General features: G+C 41.4%; 1 protein-coding gene across 2 annotated transcripts; it reads left to right on the plus strand.

Moving 5' to 3' along the window:
* The first annotated feature begins 64 nt into the window (after nucleotides 1–64).
* wnt2 (wingless-type MMTV integration site family member 2) lies at nucleotides 65–17373 on the plus strand. Of its 2 annotated transcripts, none has more exons than XM_027283797.1 (5): nucleotides 65–375; nucleotides 3078–3298; nucleotides 8198–8475; nucleotides 8667–8931; nucleotides 16431–17373. In XM_027283797.1, the coding sequence occupies exons 2-5, from the start codon at nucleotides 3082–3084 to the stop codon at nucleotides 16634–16636; spliced, it is 966 nt and encodes a 321-aa protein (XP_027139598.1). In that variant the 5' UTR covers nucleotides 65–375; nucleotides 3078–3081; the 3' UTR covers nucleotides 16637–17373. The 2 variants fall into 2 exon arrangements, with proteins under 2 accessions (XP_027139598.1, XP_010737463.1); XM_010739161.3 differs by lacking the exon at nucleotides 65–375 and adding an exon at nucleotides 2032–2159.
* The last annotated feature ends 1147 nt before the right edge of the window (nucleotides 17374–18520 follow it).

Genomic DNA, 18520 nt, shown 5'->3' on the forward strand with positions numbered 1-18520 from the left:
TTTTGTGTTTTCAATGTCTGCAAAAGGATTGAAGTTCTGGATTTATATACTTAAATACTTATGCATTTTGGGAAAGATAGTCATTTATCACAGTTATTTATTATATACAGAGTGAGATGAGCAGATTGGTCAAGCTTACAGTTAGACATTGAATGAACAACAGCAAACATGGAATTGAGCTGTAGTTTCCAGTAAAGAAACAGCTAGTCAGTCTCTCACTCAAGAGTGAAAAGGTGATGTATAAACTCATTTTAGGGGATTTTGCTTGCTGGAACAATTTTTTGGCAAACAGCAGCTGCAGAAACAATGACTGGCTAGAGTTTGTTGTCACAGTGAAGTTGCCGAGCAACCAGCAATCATTACATTTAGGTTGAGGTATGTATTAATCAAAGGACAATACAACATGTCAATAAGGGAGCTGTAGAGATGTTGGGTGTATTTTTGAATTCAGGCTAGCTGTTTCCCTCTGCTTCCAGTCTTTATGCTAAGCTAAGCTAACTATGCTCTTTAACCCACAGACATGAGTGATATTGATCTTCTCATCTAACTCAGAAATACAGTAACAATATTTAAAAAAAATGTTGGACTGAAATACTTTTTAATTTGTTTTTTTTTGTTTTTTGTATTCAAGTGGTGAATTGTTCAAAAGAGTTTTGGTTCTTTGGGAGTTTTCAGGTGAATTTAGCTCAGGTGACCAGATCAATTAGTCACTGCTCAGGGCTTGACCTGTAATGTTACATGATCAGAAATGACCAGTATTCCTGTTCATAAAACATGCAGAGAAATCATCATGTCGCCACCAGCCTTAATGCGATTTGTTATGGAAGTGAACAAAATGCGCCAATTAAATTGGATTTATAATACAGACGTATTACAACTGCAGCTACTGCAACAACAAAGTCGTGTTCAATGGGTTGAGAGGAGCAGAGCGAGCGCTCTAAATCTCGGTTTTCTTCCACGGGGATCATGGGAAAAATCCAATTTGCCCATTAATCTCATCTGGCCAGGTCTCCGGACCTCCAGATACACCCGGGCCAGATCAAAGATGGAGGAAATAGCGTGTGACAGTGGTACAGATTTCCCCAAGAGACTTCAAAAAGGCCGTGATAGATAATCCAATTGAAATGGACACATCACCTTTAGGTGCTGGTTTGGAAGAATCCGTGCGTAATTTTTCTTCCCCCACCACTTTTTTTTTTTTTTTAGACCATCATTCCTGAGTTATTAGTTAGACTGAGTGATGGTTTGTCTAAGACTGTAAAATAACAATGCGTCATGCTTTGGGGATCAGAAATATTTGGTACCTGTGCGTCAGTGGAGATAAAACCAAAATGTATCCAAAGTCTTATGTTTAAAATGAGAGAAAAGAAACGCCCACAGAGTATAGGTGGGATCCCAAGGGGAGCACAAAGGTGACTGTGGTGTGGGTGTATAATTTAGTATATTATTTATTAAATTACAAAATAATATATCTGTCTCTGAGGCCTGTGTCTTGCGCGTAGAAATCAAACCCTCACAGTCCACCTTTATCTGCTCCATTCTGCGGTCCATATGCGTTTTTTTGGTGACTGACATTGGCTGAGTGCGCAGGCTGAATTCTCCCTGAACGCGTCGGTGCAGTTGGAGTGAAGAGCCCATCAGCTTGGACCACATCTCAGAGCAGTGGAGCTCCGGTCTGGACGCGGGCCAAGCCTGTCTGGTGTCAAACCAGCCTGAACAGATACTCTCAGACATCTCATTTCTTCACCTCATTCCTGAGACGGGACTCTGCCCACCCCTTGTGTAAAGCAATTTAAACCTGATAGCTCATCATCTCCACTGAAAATATTTGCTGCACTATTAGACAGTCGCTCTTTACTTTTTTCCTCATAAGCACTTTGCCACCGTGCACAACCCGAGCCGGTCATGGCTTTTACGCGCAAACCTCCGTTCTCCGACTGTCCTGTGATGATACATTTTTAATCCAAAGTTTGATTTGGAGATTCGACACGTTCTTTCTTCTCTAATGTTTTATATTTTTCTTTCATCCGTGGAAATGCTCCGTCCAGATCCATAAAGGACCAAAGTTTGGTTAATATGAACTTATTGCCAAGTGGAATATGTTTTTATTTATCGGTAGCAATCTGCTGGCGGACGGCCGAGGTCGATGCGTCCTGGTGGTAAGTACAACTTTATTTGAATGCAGTTGTTTAAGCTGGATGCACGGCTTTCTTATTAAACTGGCGCGATTGAGACGCGCAAAATGCGCACAAATACGGTTAAACGTAGTTTAATTTACCCGTAACACGAAGAAAACATGTCACATAATTTTCCTTTTCGTAATGAGACATTTTCCAGATATTTAGTTGCTAATAATCCCTCCACGGATTTCATAACTGTGTTTTTAGAAATACTGAAGTTGAAGACTGAATATTTGGACAGATACGTTTCCAAAATAAAGTCATTCGATATCATTTAATTTCTCTTTATTTGCTGTCTTTCTCTTCAATCTTTTAATGAATATTTGCAAAGGTTCTGTTTCATACAGCCTGTGATACTGAGATGCTGCTTGTACAGATAATTCTCCTCAGTTCTTTTTTTTTTCTTTCTGCTCTGCCCTTTTCTTTAATTGCTGGAGAAAATCCCTGCAGCCTGCAAGTGTTCAAATTCCCTGCCAGTCTTTCATCACCTTGTTCTGCAGGTGGGAGTGTGGACTTGTTGGGAGTGATTTCAACACACGTTTCTCAAGGAGACATGTTTTTTCCTTGTTATTTCATTATCTTTTTAAGTGTCCTACCACCCTACAATGCTTTAATGTCTCCTCTTTGCTTCGGCTACCTGGAGGGGCAGACAGATATTGAGTTATTTGCACCATTGTTGATAGATTAGCTTCAACATTTTCTGTCTTTGAGATCAGTGACAGAATCCAGTGACCAAACTGTCTACTAGTCTTTCATTATCAGATGACTGATCACGTGTTTTTTTGCACACAATAGTTTCCATTTCACACCTTTCCTTTCCTTGATTAATGGTTAAAATGTTTTCCCAGATGTTCACAACTGTTTGCCTTTCTCCTGGTCTGCTCCTCCATTCTGCAGGTACATGGGCACCCTGGGCTCCCAGGTGATGTGTGACAACATCCCTGGTCTGGTGAACAAGCAACGCCAACTCTGCCGCCAGCACCCAAAAGTGATGCAGGCCATCGGGGCCGGGATGAAGGACTGGATCTCAGAGTGCCAGCACCAATTCCGCAACCACCGCTGGAACTGCAACACCACGGCCAGGGATCACAACCTGTTTGGACGCCTGCTGCTACGCAGTGAGTGCAGTTAGAACTGGGAGGGGGGCACTTATCTTATTTAAGTCAATAGAAAATATATTCTGTTTTCTGTCATTATCCTGGAAAATTTGGGACAGCAGGGAGGAACTGTTCTTAATCTACAGGATCTGAAACGTCCAGGTAGCAACCTGCCTGCTGAAGTGAGCTCCAGTGCTGTTCTGTGGTTGACCTCTGACCCTTCAGTATGACAAACGAGAAAAAAAGTTTTGTGGTGTTAATAAATAGAGAATCACATCACTTAGTTTTCCATATGAGCTTTTAGAAAGTAGGCTGTTAAATGCTTGAAATGATACTGTATTCACTTTAAATACCTGCTTCACTTTGTCCCCGTGATTTCTATCTTTAGACATTAAAAAGTTATTAGATTATTAGTAAATTAAGGCTATTTAAATGATAAGAAGTTAACTGAAAATTATAAGATTTTGTTGTAGGAAAATACAAACAATAATTTGCCTCAGTGACATGAGCATAAGCTCAGCATGTCCGTATCGAGGCAGCTCTGTGATAATTACAGCTATATTATGTTTGTCTGTATTGCTCACCCCTGCAGTAAGCTATAGGGTACAGGTGTGCGAGTGTGTATAAAGCATCTTATTCATGAAATGATGACTTCAGGTGCCTTAAACTCTGCACGGCTAAGAATAGAAGGTTACAGACTATATTGCCTGCAACAGTATACAGTCTGCTGGCTTGTGTTTCCAGGTCATTGTGTGCTGCTAGCACCTTTGGAATTGAATCCCTGCATGATCATGTGTGCCGCAGCACAGCGATCTGTTTGCAGCGACAAACATGTTCGACCATATGCTATATATATATATATACTTAATGCTGACAAACCTAAGCAATTGGTCGCTTTTCAAAGCGTATAGATTTATTGCGACTCTGAGGCTTTCTGCGAAACGGATAGTTCCCTCGCAGATATGTTCTCTTTTGCACAGAGGTTGGATCACATTCCACACCTCGTCTCATTTTACAATTGTGCATTTATCACGCCGGTGCAGCCGACTGGTTTCTCTGTCAGTCTGTTCTGGTGTTGGGGGCTAACATGCTGTTTTGTTATAGCAATATTATGACTTCTGGTGTGCTGAAAAGATTCATCAAAGGAAGAAAAAAATAATAAATAACTTTTAGTTTTACTTGAATGTGTTTGGACTTTGGACTGTTGTTTGGACCACCATTTTCTGACATGTCATAAATGAAAGGTTTCATTGAAAATAATTATTATGACCTAAAATATGTTACTTTATATCAGTGTAATTCCGTTTCATTGTAACGATCTTCATGTTTATGTTAGATCCACTTGCTACTGTCTTGAATAACTCTCCACTCAGCTCGTTCAAATGAGAGATAGTCGAAATGTGGTCTTCTTCCAAATAAAAGTAATCCCACCACTTTCAAGATCCACGTCGGGTCATTAGCACTGTTTATCTTCAGTGATCATCAGTCAAGAGACTTGATTTAATGAGCTTTTTCAAAGTCCAGAAGAGACGGGCACATATTTTTTCGGCGGGGGGGGTGCAGGGGAAAATAAATGTTAGGAAGAGTGTGACAAATGACTCCCCTCATGCAATAATTAGTTAATGCAATTAGTAACATGAGAGATGATTAATGAGTAACAATAACCTTCACAGATGTGAGCTCTGGATAGAAGCATCCTGTCATATTTGACGTGTCACTGTTCATCACAGCAGCTAAACTCGATGTGTATCTCCTGTGTGCAACGTGTTATAACAAGTCATAATCTTTTTGCATTGCCACTGGAGGATCACCACGACCCAGGGGCCTGATGTTCCGCTCCCATGCCCTAAGATTTAACCCGCGAGGTGGATCCTTCGACTTAGTCCGTTTCATGTCGGGGCCTCTAATCATCTGTGTGGTATTCAGACCTCCCAGCCAGGCCCCGGCCGTGTCACACAGCGTTATCACGGCACATCGAGGCCCCTGTCAGAAACTCCTTATTGTCAATGTCAGCAGGCTAATTTCAAACAATTACACAGGAGTTTTCTCTCTCCCTGGTGTCGTGTTCTCTCAGCGTTCTCCTCATTAACCTCGTTAGGCACGCTCAACTTAGCTGCTAGACTAGGGCACACACACACACTGATATTACTATTTGTGTGTGTTTCCAGTGCTGGGTGTCATGTTTTTTAATTCATTACCTGAGTTTCAATATCGATACCAAAATGTTTGATCCCTTACTTCTTAAATTAAATACACACCACTCAAAACAAATGTTAAATTTGATCTGAACACAAGCAGCTGTACAACAACTTAGCCTAAATAAGATTGTCTAACATTGGTAAACTTGAGCAGACAATCAGTAAAGTAAATATAGTACTTTATCAACTAAAATATCAAAGTAATCAGTGTAGGTTCAAGTTCCTCTAAAATCTAAAGATTTACAGCTTTTCTCTTGCTGGTTTGGTTTCAGATTTAGGGGAACACTGAACTCTGGATAATAAGACATCAAACTTATTGTGCTTTCCCCTTCTTTAGACCTGATTCTTGATGACAGATAATGTGGTCAAGATTTACAGGGGCTCTATTTTGAAAATAGGGCAAAGTTAGAACATTATGTGTGTTGTCATAAGTGTATAATCACCCGAAAATGATAAGCTTTTTGTTTTTCTTAATAATGAGCCTCTTACATCCACAGCGGGAGCGGGAGTTTCCATGTTGAAACGCCATGTTTCTACAGTAACCCACTGCAGACAAACTAAACACTGCCTCTAGATAGGACTTTTTGTGTGTTTTTCCGCTGTCGTTTCTGTCGTACACAATATGAATTATTTTTCTTCCCTTGATGAACACGCTTGCGTTTGTGTTTTCTGGCCCTCAGCTGGGTCTTCAGGTATCCTTCTCAAGTTGCTCGGCATCCCAAACGAGCTCTACCAATTAGATGTTGCGGGCTGCCTGTATGTGATCTGACAGGAAAAACCCTGAGAGAGAGACTTACTGTTTCTATCAAAGCTTCTTGCTCTGAGTGCATGCTAATAGCTGAGTGTGTATGAGCATTTTTTGTTACTGCTCTCTTCTCTCGTCTGGGTTATGATGACTTGACAGTAAGATGACAGCCAATGGTTGATTTCTATGACACAAGTTATGAATTGAGCAGTTTATCACTCAGACATGTCACTTTTTTCACTGCTTTCATACGTGTCAGCTCTGATGCAGAGGTTGGAGACAAACATACACACCCTTTCCCTCAGCCTTTGATCTCTCTGATCTCTCATCAGTTACATGTGCAGTGAGATAAGGGCTCTCTATCAGGGCACTGCTGGTAAACGTTCGCTGTTTATCCATCTTGGAGGTAGATGAAGCGTTTTTCATTTCATGCCTTGCATGGAATAAAAGCTTCTAGCAGACAACAACAAACACGGGTCATACAGGTAGCAGCAGTGGCCAAACATTTGAAGGATCTCTGTTTGTCATGGCTTAATTGTGTCATCAGCCAGCCTGTATTGGAAAACGCCAGATCCAGATCAATGAGAGATAAAACCTTTATGTTTGGTTCGCATCTCACATCAGTGGAGTTTATTGATGTTGAGTAGCATGCCAGTAACTGTGTTGATGTTTTGTTTTTTTATCTTCTGGTTTTCAGTGAACAACAAAGACTTTGGTGTCAGCCTCTGACCTCACAGTGTAGCTCTTGCTCATTAGCTCCAGTGATGGTAACGTCTGTTTGTGGGTCTAATACTTGGGTCCAGACTGAAATATCTCAACAACTATTGGATGGATTGCCATTAAATAATCTGGTACAGATATTTATTTTCCCCAGAGGATGAACCCTGCTGACTTTGGCGACCCCTGACTTTTCCTCTAACTCCATTCCATTAATTCCATTCCTCTTTCACATTTGTGCTTTTAAGTGAAATGTCTCAGCAACTACTGGATGAATTGCCAAATATGTGGTGGAGGTATTCATGAACTGTAATAACTTGGGTAATCCTCATGTCATAACGGTCATCAGGTCCACATTATGGTAAATGGGAAGTGGTAAGCATTGAACCTGCTCAGCATCAGCATTTTAGTGTTGTCATTTTGAGCATGTTAGCATTTAGCTCAAAGCACCACCACATGCCTGCAGGCTCTCAGTGTTGTTTTTATTACAGTGGTGTAATAGTTTCATGGTTTTATTTTAGGTCACATCATGAAACAGTTCTAATGTTTGGAATTCACTTACAATAAATGCATCATAACTTCATGCTTCATTATTTTTTTTTACCTTGTCCGCTCATACAGTCCACCACTGTACTCCATCTTTACATTTGATGGGTGACTTCTATGAACCCCAAAATCATCCACATGAGGGGTTGACTCAGGGTTGTGAAGCTGGTAGCTGACAGTAGCAGTATTTCTACTGAAGATAATCTAATTTAATCAAATAAAAGGTTCTTTATGTGTTCGTCCAGGGCTGAGTGTGTTGTACACCCGATGTGGACTAAAGTCAGAGTTGGACTTGGACTGCTGTCAGATTTAATTTGCCGGAAACATGACTTCCTAAAGCCTCAAAAGCAACTCATTCAAGTTAAAATACGAACAGTGCAAACAAAACAGTCCTAGATAGAACATGTTAAATTACTGTTATTTGAAGAGTCAGCATTCAGAGACCTGACTGCAACAAAAGACATGACCTGAACTTAAAGCTGTGTTGTAATTTCACTGCAATAGTTGGTATTGTCCTTTTGTAAATATAATTGTTCTGATTAATTTCACAAGATTTTGAGAAATACAAAGAAAATATGTTTCTATCTTTATTTTTAAATCATCAAGGGTTTTATCGAATACGTCATTTGTTTCAGATAAATTCCGATTCTTCTGTTCTGCTTTTGTTACAGGTGTTTGCTTACCTGTTTACAACATTTCATCCTCTCCCCTCAGGCAGCCGCGAGGTGGCCTTCATGTACGCCATCTCCTCGGCTGGTGTGGTTTACACGCTGGCCCGAGCCTGCAGCCAAGGTGAGCTGGATTCCTGCTCCTGCGATCCCACCAAGAAGGGCTCGTCACGGGACGCCAAGGGCTCTTTTGACTGGGGCGGCTGCAGTGACCACGTAGATCATGCCATGCGCTTCAGCCAGGCTTTTGTGGACGCCAAGGAGAGGAAGGAGAGGGATGCCCGGGCACTCATGAACTTGCACAACAACCGAGCTGGCAGAAAGGTTAGAAAGAACGCGTATGAATTAAGGGATTCACGCTTGAAAAACAGTCGCTGGACTAAAAAGGAACTGCCATATTAAAATGTGCTTTTTTATGTGAAAATGGGTGAAAATCATGATCATTGGAACACTATCCGCACACACACAATCTTTTTTGAGACTCACTTCCTGTTCTCTCCGTCTCTTCTTGCCAGGCAGTAAAGCGCTTCATGACTCTGGAGTGTAAGTGTCACGGCGTCAGCGGGTCTTGCAGCGTTCGGACCTGTTGGCTGGCCATGGCCGACTTCAGGCGCACTGGCGACCATCTTCGTAAGAGGTATAACGGCGCCGTGCAGGTGGCCGTTAACCAGTACGGCACTGGGTTCACTGCCGCGCACACACACTTCAAGCGACCCAGCAAGAATGACCTGGTGTACTTTGAGGACTCACCAGACTACTGCATACGGGACCACGAGTCAGGTAAACACCACCCAACATTTGACGCTGTGATGACTAAATGAATCAGTTTCCAGCAAGCACTGATGGAAGATGTGAAGACGTCCTGACATTTGTTCTTGTGATAAAAGGTCTGAGATTTATAATTTTATTTGGTTCCAGCTGAGTTGAAATGGCATTATTCTCACCTAATGAACCAAAGCTCCAGAGTTCAACTGAACCACTTCAACTAACATGGTTGGTTGGTGTGAAAATGCCCTTTAATATAAGGTGTGAACAGATTTATCATGGGGATTATCAAATGCTTGATCACAAACATTTGGTTGAATCAAACAAAACCTTCTTGGCTTCTCAAACCTGCCCCATGTCTGCTCTCGTAACACGTGACAGAACGAGCTCCAATATGTTTCATCATCTTGCAGTGTTGTTCTCGTGCCATGTCAGTTCAGTGGGAGGCAGCGGGGATAATTAGTTTAGCAGCTAATCGCCGGGGAGGCCCAGTGAATCACAGACACAGAAAGCTGATGTTTGCAGTCAAGGGTTGAGCCGGTATTTTACATTCTCAGCTTATTTTAGTCATTCATTATTTAAGAGGGTCTCGTGCTTCTGTTTCACGAGGGAATTGAAACATGCACTGTTTGCATACATCACAGCACTGGGTGACTTTTGAGTCTTTGAGCAGGCATTGTTGTTGCCAGCTTGTTTTCTGTGGTTCAGTCCACAATGAGTGGCATTGTGTGGTTGTCTCCAGTGTGTAAACAGTGGACTGTGCCTGCAGAGGTCTCTCAAACATTTCAGTTGGCAAATCAGATCATGGAAAGGCTAGAAATTTAGAAGTTTTCCAGTTATGGAACTGCCTGGAAATTGCTTAAAATTAACAAGTATCCTGTAAATCTATGATCTGTAATCTATGCTGTCCTGTACTTTAGCCCTTCAATCAGATCACCTACATAAACCAGTGTGTATTCAGTTTACAACTCGATGGTAGGATTAGCTTCAAAGTGGATTTATTAGCCCCCTAATTCACACACTGGCCTTTTTTAAATATGGCTTTTCTGTAAATTAAAATACATTTATGTGATTTTCACTGTTACTTATAGGCTAAGATTGCAGTAAACTATAGTCAGTTTCATTCGGCTGTGGTGAGAACAGACGAGCATTCCACGAAAGCGAGCCAACGCAGAGCGTCCCATAAACGCTGTAATGTAAACCTGTAATGAACCTGAGACACTAAATCATAACCCCTGCCATCTTTAAAGAGGTGTTATATAACTGGGGTTAAATGTGTCAATAATAAATCTCCCACTAAATTATATGACTGTTTTGAGCAAGTGTTCTGTATTGTCAAGAAAAGCTCCTTGAATTTCCTGGAAAAGTCCTGGTAAATGATTTCTTCAGAAGAGTGGACACCCTGATAGTGTAATTATGGAGTCAGTGGGTCCAGCTCGTATTAACTGTGTCCCTGCGACAGTTCTCTGTCCTGCAGATACATAGTGTCGGTGTGTTTGTGTCAGTTAAAATTCCAGCTGTTGGATCGCAATTGTCTGGTTCTTTCTGATGCGATAACTTCCATCAAACTGAGCTCCTAACATTAGAAAGTAGATGTTGCAGCTCCAGTATGAGCTTGTGAAACTCCCTCTGCCCCTCACACATTACGCACCTTACAGCATCTCAACCTGAAGTTTCATTTGTGAGACAGTTTTCATCAGGAAAAGATGCATCACTGAGCAGGTAATGAGACTACAGTGTTACTTTACCTCCAATACTGACACTGGTGACAGGACAGATAAGCCGTTAAAGAAATGTGTATCTAAGTGAGTGAAATCTGTGTTTTTGCATGTGTGTGAGGCTTAGAGCGAGACAGTGTGAGAAGAACAATGTTTGTGTATGAAACTGTGTGGGAGAAAGACAAGAGCATGAGTGTGTGTGTGTATGTGTGTGTGTTCCAGAGGAGGTGGATGCCTGTCAGGCAGCAGATGATCCGTGGCGATCGGGTGTCGGCCAGTTTAAGACCCATTACACACTTCTGTAGGCTGAAACCTTAGAACACCACAGATCACTATAAATCATCACCAGTGGAAACACACACACACACACACGCCTGAGGGCACGATTGGCCTGCAAAGAGAGGCATATTTCAGGGGCAGGTTGGATCACACAACACACACACAGTGGATGAGTTTACAGTGTGTTTTTCCTTCATGACTGAACACTTGAAATAAACGTAGTCAGCTCAGATAAACCTCACCTGAATGTACTTTGATGCTTTTATCAGTTATGTTAAAAAAAATAAGGTTGAAAATGCAGGTTACATTCATGTGTAAACCTTTGTTCAGTCTTCGGTGTTGCACTGCAGTATTTTGGGTAACCAATCATAACCCAGCCTGAAACAAAACGTGGGGTTTGATTTGCACTTTATGGTGTGATAGAGCTGCACGTTTGCATGTTTCTTGTTCATGGACACTTAGGAGTCAAAGAAAACGTTGGCTGTTGTAGAGACTCAAACCTGGAAACTGTCTGTCATGGGAGAGAGTCGTGTATTCTGTGCACAGTAGTAGAAGTTATCAGGCACCGTCATGGTGTTTTAGGTGCGAAGAGAGTTTTATGACCTGAAGAAGCATGGAGAATTTCGAGGGAAGGGCTGTTTGATGTGTGAGGATAAAAGCTATGAGAGTGTCGATTCTTGATCTTTGGGAACTTTCAACTGCATCTCACTGTCTTCTGGAGCTCTGTAGTGTCAGATCTAAAGTTCAACAATTTATTCACTTTTTTTATTTTGTTTTTGCAAGACATGCCCTGGTGGCTCAACTATTAGAACCTTCAGTCCTTCAGCAGCAGCCCTGGTGCGATTTTGTCCTGTAGTCATCCCCTCTCTCTCCCTGCTTTAAAGACATAAACATAAAATATGTGACAAAACAGTTATAATTCAGTTCAAGTCAATTCAATTTTCCATTTTTTTTTTCGAATTTATATCGTGCCAAATAATAACAAAACGTATCTAATGACTTTTTATACAATAAAACACTTTATTCTAGTCAGTACTTTTTAAAATAATATTATCTACAGAGGCCCAACAATTCCCACCGTGAGCAAGCATTTGGTGACGGTGGCAAGGAAAAACTTGATTTAAGAGGCAGAAACCCTGAGTCATGTAGACAGCCATCTGCTGCAACTGGTTGAGTTTAGAGAGGGACCGAGACACAGCAACATAGTATGAATAATAACTACAAATATATGTTTATTAAAAATATGAAAAGTTAAGTTAAAATGTTAATATAATATCAGTAGTAATATATTACTAAAATATTTGTATTAATATATACTAAAGTAGTAGTGGGCAGGACCACGGCAGCAGGCACAATCACAATCCGTGATCTATGCGAAGCCCCAATCCATGAAAACCTGTGAGAACACAAAGAGCAAAGGACACGTTGACATTTATTAATACAGTTATTCATTTATACAGTTTCTTTGGTATCAACCTCAACAAATGTCCCATCATCGTGATCTATCATCACAATCTACAATGCAGTGCAAAAACGATCATTCCCACTAATCGCAAATTATTGCAATATCTGCCAAAATAATTGCAAAAATATATTTTTCTTACCATATCATGCAGCCCTATGAGACCAAACGATTAATGATACAATAAAGAAAATAATCAGCATTGTGTGAACACTGCCTCACTGAGCTCCCTAAATCCTACTGCAATCCCTCTAACATCCTGATGGACCTCTGGAGGTCCTGGGCCCCCTTTTGGGAACAAGTAGAGGCTTCACAGCGGACATGAGGGCTTCATGTGCTGTGTACATGTAAGCGGGGTGAGGTAACACACGAACACACACACAGTGATCACTCTGAGCCTCTCATGAGAACTTAACTCGCTCCCCCGCAACTCCTCTGGGACACAGAGAGAGACAGGCATGCAAACTAACCCTCAATCATGACACCTACTGTACATTGAATCACCCGCTCTCTCTTTTACACACACACACACACACACAAACACACGAAGCACAATCATTCTTGAAACACACACTTTGAGTTATTCACTCTTGTTCTTTCTCACATCACACACACACACACTGAAAAACCTCTCAAAGACATGCAAACTCACCCTCAATCATTCTGGAAACACACAGACTGAATCCATTCTCACAGATAGATGGACACACACACACACACACACACACACAGGCTCAGAGCCCACAGAGATAGTGAGACAGCCCCTCTGTGCCTCTATAAAGTGTGAAATCAATTTCCCTTGGCCCCGGCGAGGCTCAGGTGCTAAACTCATCTCTCGGCGCCCCCTCATCTTAATTCAATAAGCAGAGAGCGAAGACTGTGAGGAAGACTCTGGCCGTGATGTCATCCCTAACGGGGCAGCATACCGCGGATAACGGGCAGGCATGCTGCCAAGGAGGGGCGGGGCTTCAGGTCATGTCAAGACATATTACCTGGCGATGGAATGGCGCACAGACAGTGTGCTCGCAGAGCGAAGCAGAATGTAAACATGAGCAAATTCCAGAACAATGTTCGAGATGGTACTTGAAGCCAGCGCATCATTTTTTCTAAACCTTTATTTATACAGGAGACACACATGTTCTTCTTCAGTAACACTTGTGCTTCACAGTCAGACAGTAACAGTCAGTCACGCCTGCACAGAACATCTGCACCACAGCAGCTTCAGGGCGGGTTTCATCAAGTTCTCAGATTTAAGATTCAAATCTTCAAGATTAGATCCAACCAGTGCAGACTGCAGGCTTAGTGCTGTGGTCTTTAGTTTTTGATCAGTCAAGACCTTTCAATTCATTCTAGTTGATTCATTCATTGATCCATGAAATATCAAATTACCCATCACGTGTCTTAAGTTAATATGTTTTGTTCAAACAACAGTCCACAATCCAAAGAGATTCAATTTTGTATTTCCAAAAAGTTCAAACAAGCAAAGCTTTGACCAGTTTTTCAGTTCCGATAAATGACTGGAGCTGATTGTCGTTGATCGGGGTGTAACTGTGACATCCTTGGTTCAGGTCCAGCTCGGGACCATGTTTTATGAAATCTCCCAGCTTTGTCTTCATCTGTCAGCTCTTCACTGTCTAACAAAGAGAAACACAATGAACTAATAATATACTAAACTAACTAAAATAACTAACTTAATGCTCAAATGGCTGAAATGTGTGTTTGACCAATCACTATACTTTGTTGAAGCCCACAGTTTGCTGCTGTCCATTAGCTTGGTACACGTCTCTGTGTCTGGTGATGTCATAAGAAAACCATTTGGCTGAATTATGATGATTGTAATGAGGCGTGGTCTTCTCACAGTCAGCATTAGAACGCACTGAGTGTAATCTCTGCTGACACAGCACAGCGTGTCATGACTGTTCTGCACAGACAGGCTGAAAACGCTAAAACGCAGCGATGCATAATGCAGACTATTTGTCAGCCAATGCGATAAACCGATACATATATAATAGATTATAATAATATTATAATGGTTTATTCACACCTGAGGGTAATGAACAAAGATGGATGATGTAATATTCCACAACTGACTTGTTTTTTTAACATCATTGTTAAAATTTCATAAAACATAAAGCCTACAAAACATTTTGCACAAGAATTCAAATTTAGTAATTATTCTGCAGACCAATAATTTGTCAGCTTTAATGTCATTTTTGGAATCAATTATTATCATGATTTATCAGCTCTGAACAAATGTAAAAATGTTCTGCTCAGTTGTGCTCACTCAATTATTAATGTGACAAAACAGTTTAATAATTCAAGAACAGATTCAAGAACAGACTTTCCTCTCTGTCACATGCTGGCGTCCGTTGAACAATCGTTCATGTTATGTACATATTTTTTGTGTTTTGCCTTCATGGTGACATTTCACTGCTCTGCAGCTGCAGGACAGTGTCACTGTGAAGTCGTGAAGCTCCACAGGGAGTCACTTGTTGTTGAGACTGAGCTTTATTGCCGTCGTAATCGTGCAATGATTCTGTCTTCAGCTCGACATAACAAGGTTTGTTTTCTCTGAGATAAAAGAATAATTATCTGGAAATCCCAACATGATAGCCCAAACTATCTTGTCACCATCGCCGAGATAAAAACGCGTGAAGTTTCTGATGTGGTTTCTCATCTCAAACGTTATCAGCAGACACTCTCTGCTGGCTGTGATGCTGCTCATATTTAATATCAGCCGATGAAAGTGGCTGACTGGCGCTGGAAAAAGTCTGATGGTGTGTCAGCAGGTAGTTTGAAGCGATCGCTGACAGATTCTACTGACACGAGATCACGATCAAATATGCTCGTACTTTAAAATATCCGTTTTTCTGTAGATATCGCAGTAAAACAAGTTATTTGAAGTGGAGTGCTATGAAGTACGTATTCAGTGTGTTTATGGTAGTCTGCAGTCTGCACACCCCCACACACGATCAGTGTGGCCAGACTGAGGAGAGTGTGTGTGTGTGTGTGTGTGTGTGCGATGGATGTCTCCTCTCAAATGAACAGCTGATGAAGAGTGGGAGTGCAGGCTGACGGCTCCTATCATCAATCTCTCATCTCTCCTCCATCCAGCGTTCATCATCTTACTCACCTACAAACCCCTCTGTCTTATCTGAAGTGTAGTGCCAGCTTTGTACTGCGCTCCCATTGGCTCTTAATTACCAATAAAACTATCCCGATTGGCCATACTGTGGCAGATCCACCCACCGAGTCACATCCTCATTCCACATCGGAGCAGCAGTGTTAAAGGGGCACTTATCGGTGGAGTGTCTTATATCCTGAGTGATTTCCCATGATGCTTCACACCTTTGTCAGCCTGGAATAAGTGTCAGTGTAGGTGTCACCAGGAAATCTCATTTTGGAAGGAAACCCCTGAAATGTGTTTTTGCATTTAGAGAATAAACCTGTTTATTCAGTGGAAAATGAACTGCTGCAGTCAAATGATTCAACTCCAAGAAGCAATTAAGTTCACCCTCTGTCAAACTCACACAACAAAGGGAAGAACATAGTTTATGGATGAAGCTCATAGTTCTCATTATGTCCAGTTTACTACTGAAAGAAACCCAACAGATTGTTCAGATTTTTACAAGACAGATGTAGAAGGTTTTGGCACCATGCAGTGTGAAAGATAAGATGGGGTTGTGATGTGCAGTAACACAACGCTCAAATAGATTTTAAATAATTAATACTAAAAAAATGATTATTGTGTGTGTAAATTTTGATACGTTTTTCTGAAAAACCAACTTCAAAATGTCCAGTGACGTTATGTTAGGACTGTTGTTTTGGATTTTTAAAGGGGAACTTTGATGTTATGAGGTAAAATGAAGATCCCAGTAGAGTCCTTTGCATATTGGCCCCAAATTGTGTTTTTGTGCTGCAAAAAGTTTTCCAGAACATTTGCAGTGAATCATGAGGCACCAAACTAACATTAGTTACCAGCAACTCCTGTGTTTTGCAAGGTGTCAGTAAAAACCTCGCTGACCTTTTCTCTCTCTCTCTCTCTCTCTGCTCAGGGTCGATGGGAACGGGAGGGCGAGTATGCAACCGGACGTCTCGCGGTGTCGACAGCTGCGAGGTGATGTGCTGCGGTCGAGGCTACGACACGTCACGGGTCAGCCGCACCACCAAGTGCGAGTGCAAGTTCCACTGGTGCTGCGCCGTGCACTGCCGAGACTGCCACCAGCAGGTCGACGTGCACACCTGTAAGGGCCAGACGTGACTGAACACTACTGAGCGCTCATAGGAAAACCAGCAAGTCGCACTGGCCACCGTGTAAAAACTACTGCTTTTGTGCTGGGCTGCAGATTCCTCATCTGCCATCAAGCTGTGAGGATATTCACCTCCATCCTCTGGGCTCAGCCCTCAGTTCACTGAACTTCTCAAAGATCACCTGTCAATCAAACAGTAGGGAGTCTGCCTATCTGTAGAAGGCACTCTTTTCTTTGCTGCTCATGCTAATTACTCAACTCCTCTCCTGTTTATTCCAAACAAGAATCACTTCTGTCTGCTAGAGGATGTTTCTGAACGAGCTTCCATGGTTAAAGCAGGAAATGGAAAAGCTTTCATCAGCACGTCACAGGCTAAATGAGTAACAAGCTGTACGTTTATTTAAACAAAAATATATCAGTCAACAAACTAGTTCATGCCACAACTACTTTCTACAGCGAAACCTTGTTCTCAAAGGCTGACTTGCTTAATCAGTTGTAAAAAGTTCTCTCCGGGCAGACATCTCCTCCAGTTTGTGATCTTAAAAGCCACTTTGGGCTCCTGCTGAGCCCACATCAGAGACAGATCCTGATGACTGACTGTGGTTTGGAGGTACAGAGGTCTGAACAAAAATACACTGAAAATATATCTTAAGTTATATAATCTATTGTAGTGTTGTGTTGTCAAATCTCCCAACAGGCAGAGAGAGTACCTGGTTCCATTTAATGCAAAGCAGAACTTAAACGCTCTGAACATAAGCCAGTCACCGGGGACTGTAAGTCTGTTTGACAGATTTTATTTTGATGACTGTAGGATGTTTTTGTCATAGTGTCCCATTCATAACAAACATCACTGTAAAATCAGCATCTGTATGATTTAAATTTGGACTGTCTGCTGGTTTGAGGCTTCCTGTTGAGTTCAGTGAGTATGATTACATGCTTTACTCAGATTAGCTAAAACCTGAGTTGAGAAATTTGTATCTATAAAGAAAAATTCTTTATTCTTTGGCATCGTTCAATGCAAAATCCAAACAATTCTCCACATGGAGCCCCTTAACAAGCCGGACGCTAAACTGCACCACCTACAGGCAAGTTAAAGCACCAATCAGACCTGCAGATGTCGCCTCCTACAGGAAAACAACCAACAACTGCTGCAGTCTTAACTATCGTCACCTGAACATGATGTCTATGTTGATGAAAAATCAAAAATAATGACTTCATATATATTTTTCTTAACACTTCCTTGACCTCGATGGAAAGCGTCTTGAGAAAGACGTGAGGCAGAGCTGAGGACTTTGCTAAGGCTACATGTTTATGTGACTCAAGCTTCCTCTAGTACGTGGAGGAATCTAAAATATTATTTTAAAATGAACTTAAATTCACTTTAATGTCAAAATGTTGCAAACTTTAAAATATGAGATTGCTGGAATGTGTTTTAGAATACGCTGTAGCGTTCACAGATGTCCATGATTAGTTATGTCCTAATCATGACATGAAAATAGTAAAACGAGGTCAATGAATGGTCTAATGTTTGCAATAATGGCTTCTGTGTAAACTGTCTGTAGCTGAATAGTGTATTTTAACATCCGTTTTAACGGTGTTGTGTACACGGCGATGGATGCTAAAAGAAAGGAAGAAGTGAAGCCTCTTTCCTCGACATTTAGAGAAATGGAGCAGCTCAACCGCACATGATTGTTACACATTGTATATTATTTGTTTTCATTTACATGTAACACTCCTCAGAGTGGAGAGAGCTGTAATGATTGACTGCATGAGATGAATAACTGACTGAAAATCAGCTCAAACAAATGAAACCATGTTGAAATTGCAGCAGCTGTTCCTTTCTTTGCCTGTAGGTGGCGACATTAACGTCTTCGTCGGCACACATGGTGGCTCTG

This window comes from Larimichthys crocea, chromosome X, assembly GCF_000972845.2.
Source record: "Larimichthys crocea isolate SSNF chromosome X, L_crocea_2.0, whole genome shotgun sequence".
Classification (NCBI taxonomy): domain Eukaryota; kingdom Metazoa; phylum Chordata; class Actinopteri; family Sciaenidae; genus Larimichthys; species Larimichthys crocea.

Excerpts from the sequence above, each read along its gene's own strand:
- wnt2 (XM_010739161.3), top strand. The coding sequence starts at position 2,077 with ATGAACTTATTGCCAAGTGGAATATGTTTTTATTTATCGGTAGCAATC. Across the intron at positions 3,299-8,197 it reads TGGACGCCTGCTGCTACGCA|GCAGCCGCGAGGTGGCCTTC; the intron begins GTGAGTGCAGTT and ends CTCTCCCCTCAG. Across the intron at positions 8,476-8,666 it reads ACAACCGAGCTGGCAGAAAG|GCAGTAAAGCGCTTCATGAC; the intron begins GTTAGAAAGAAC and ends TCTTCTTGCCAG.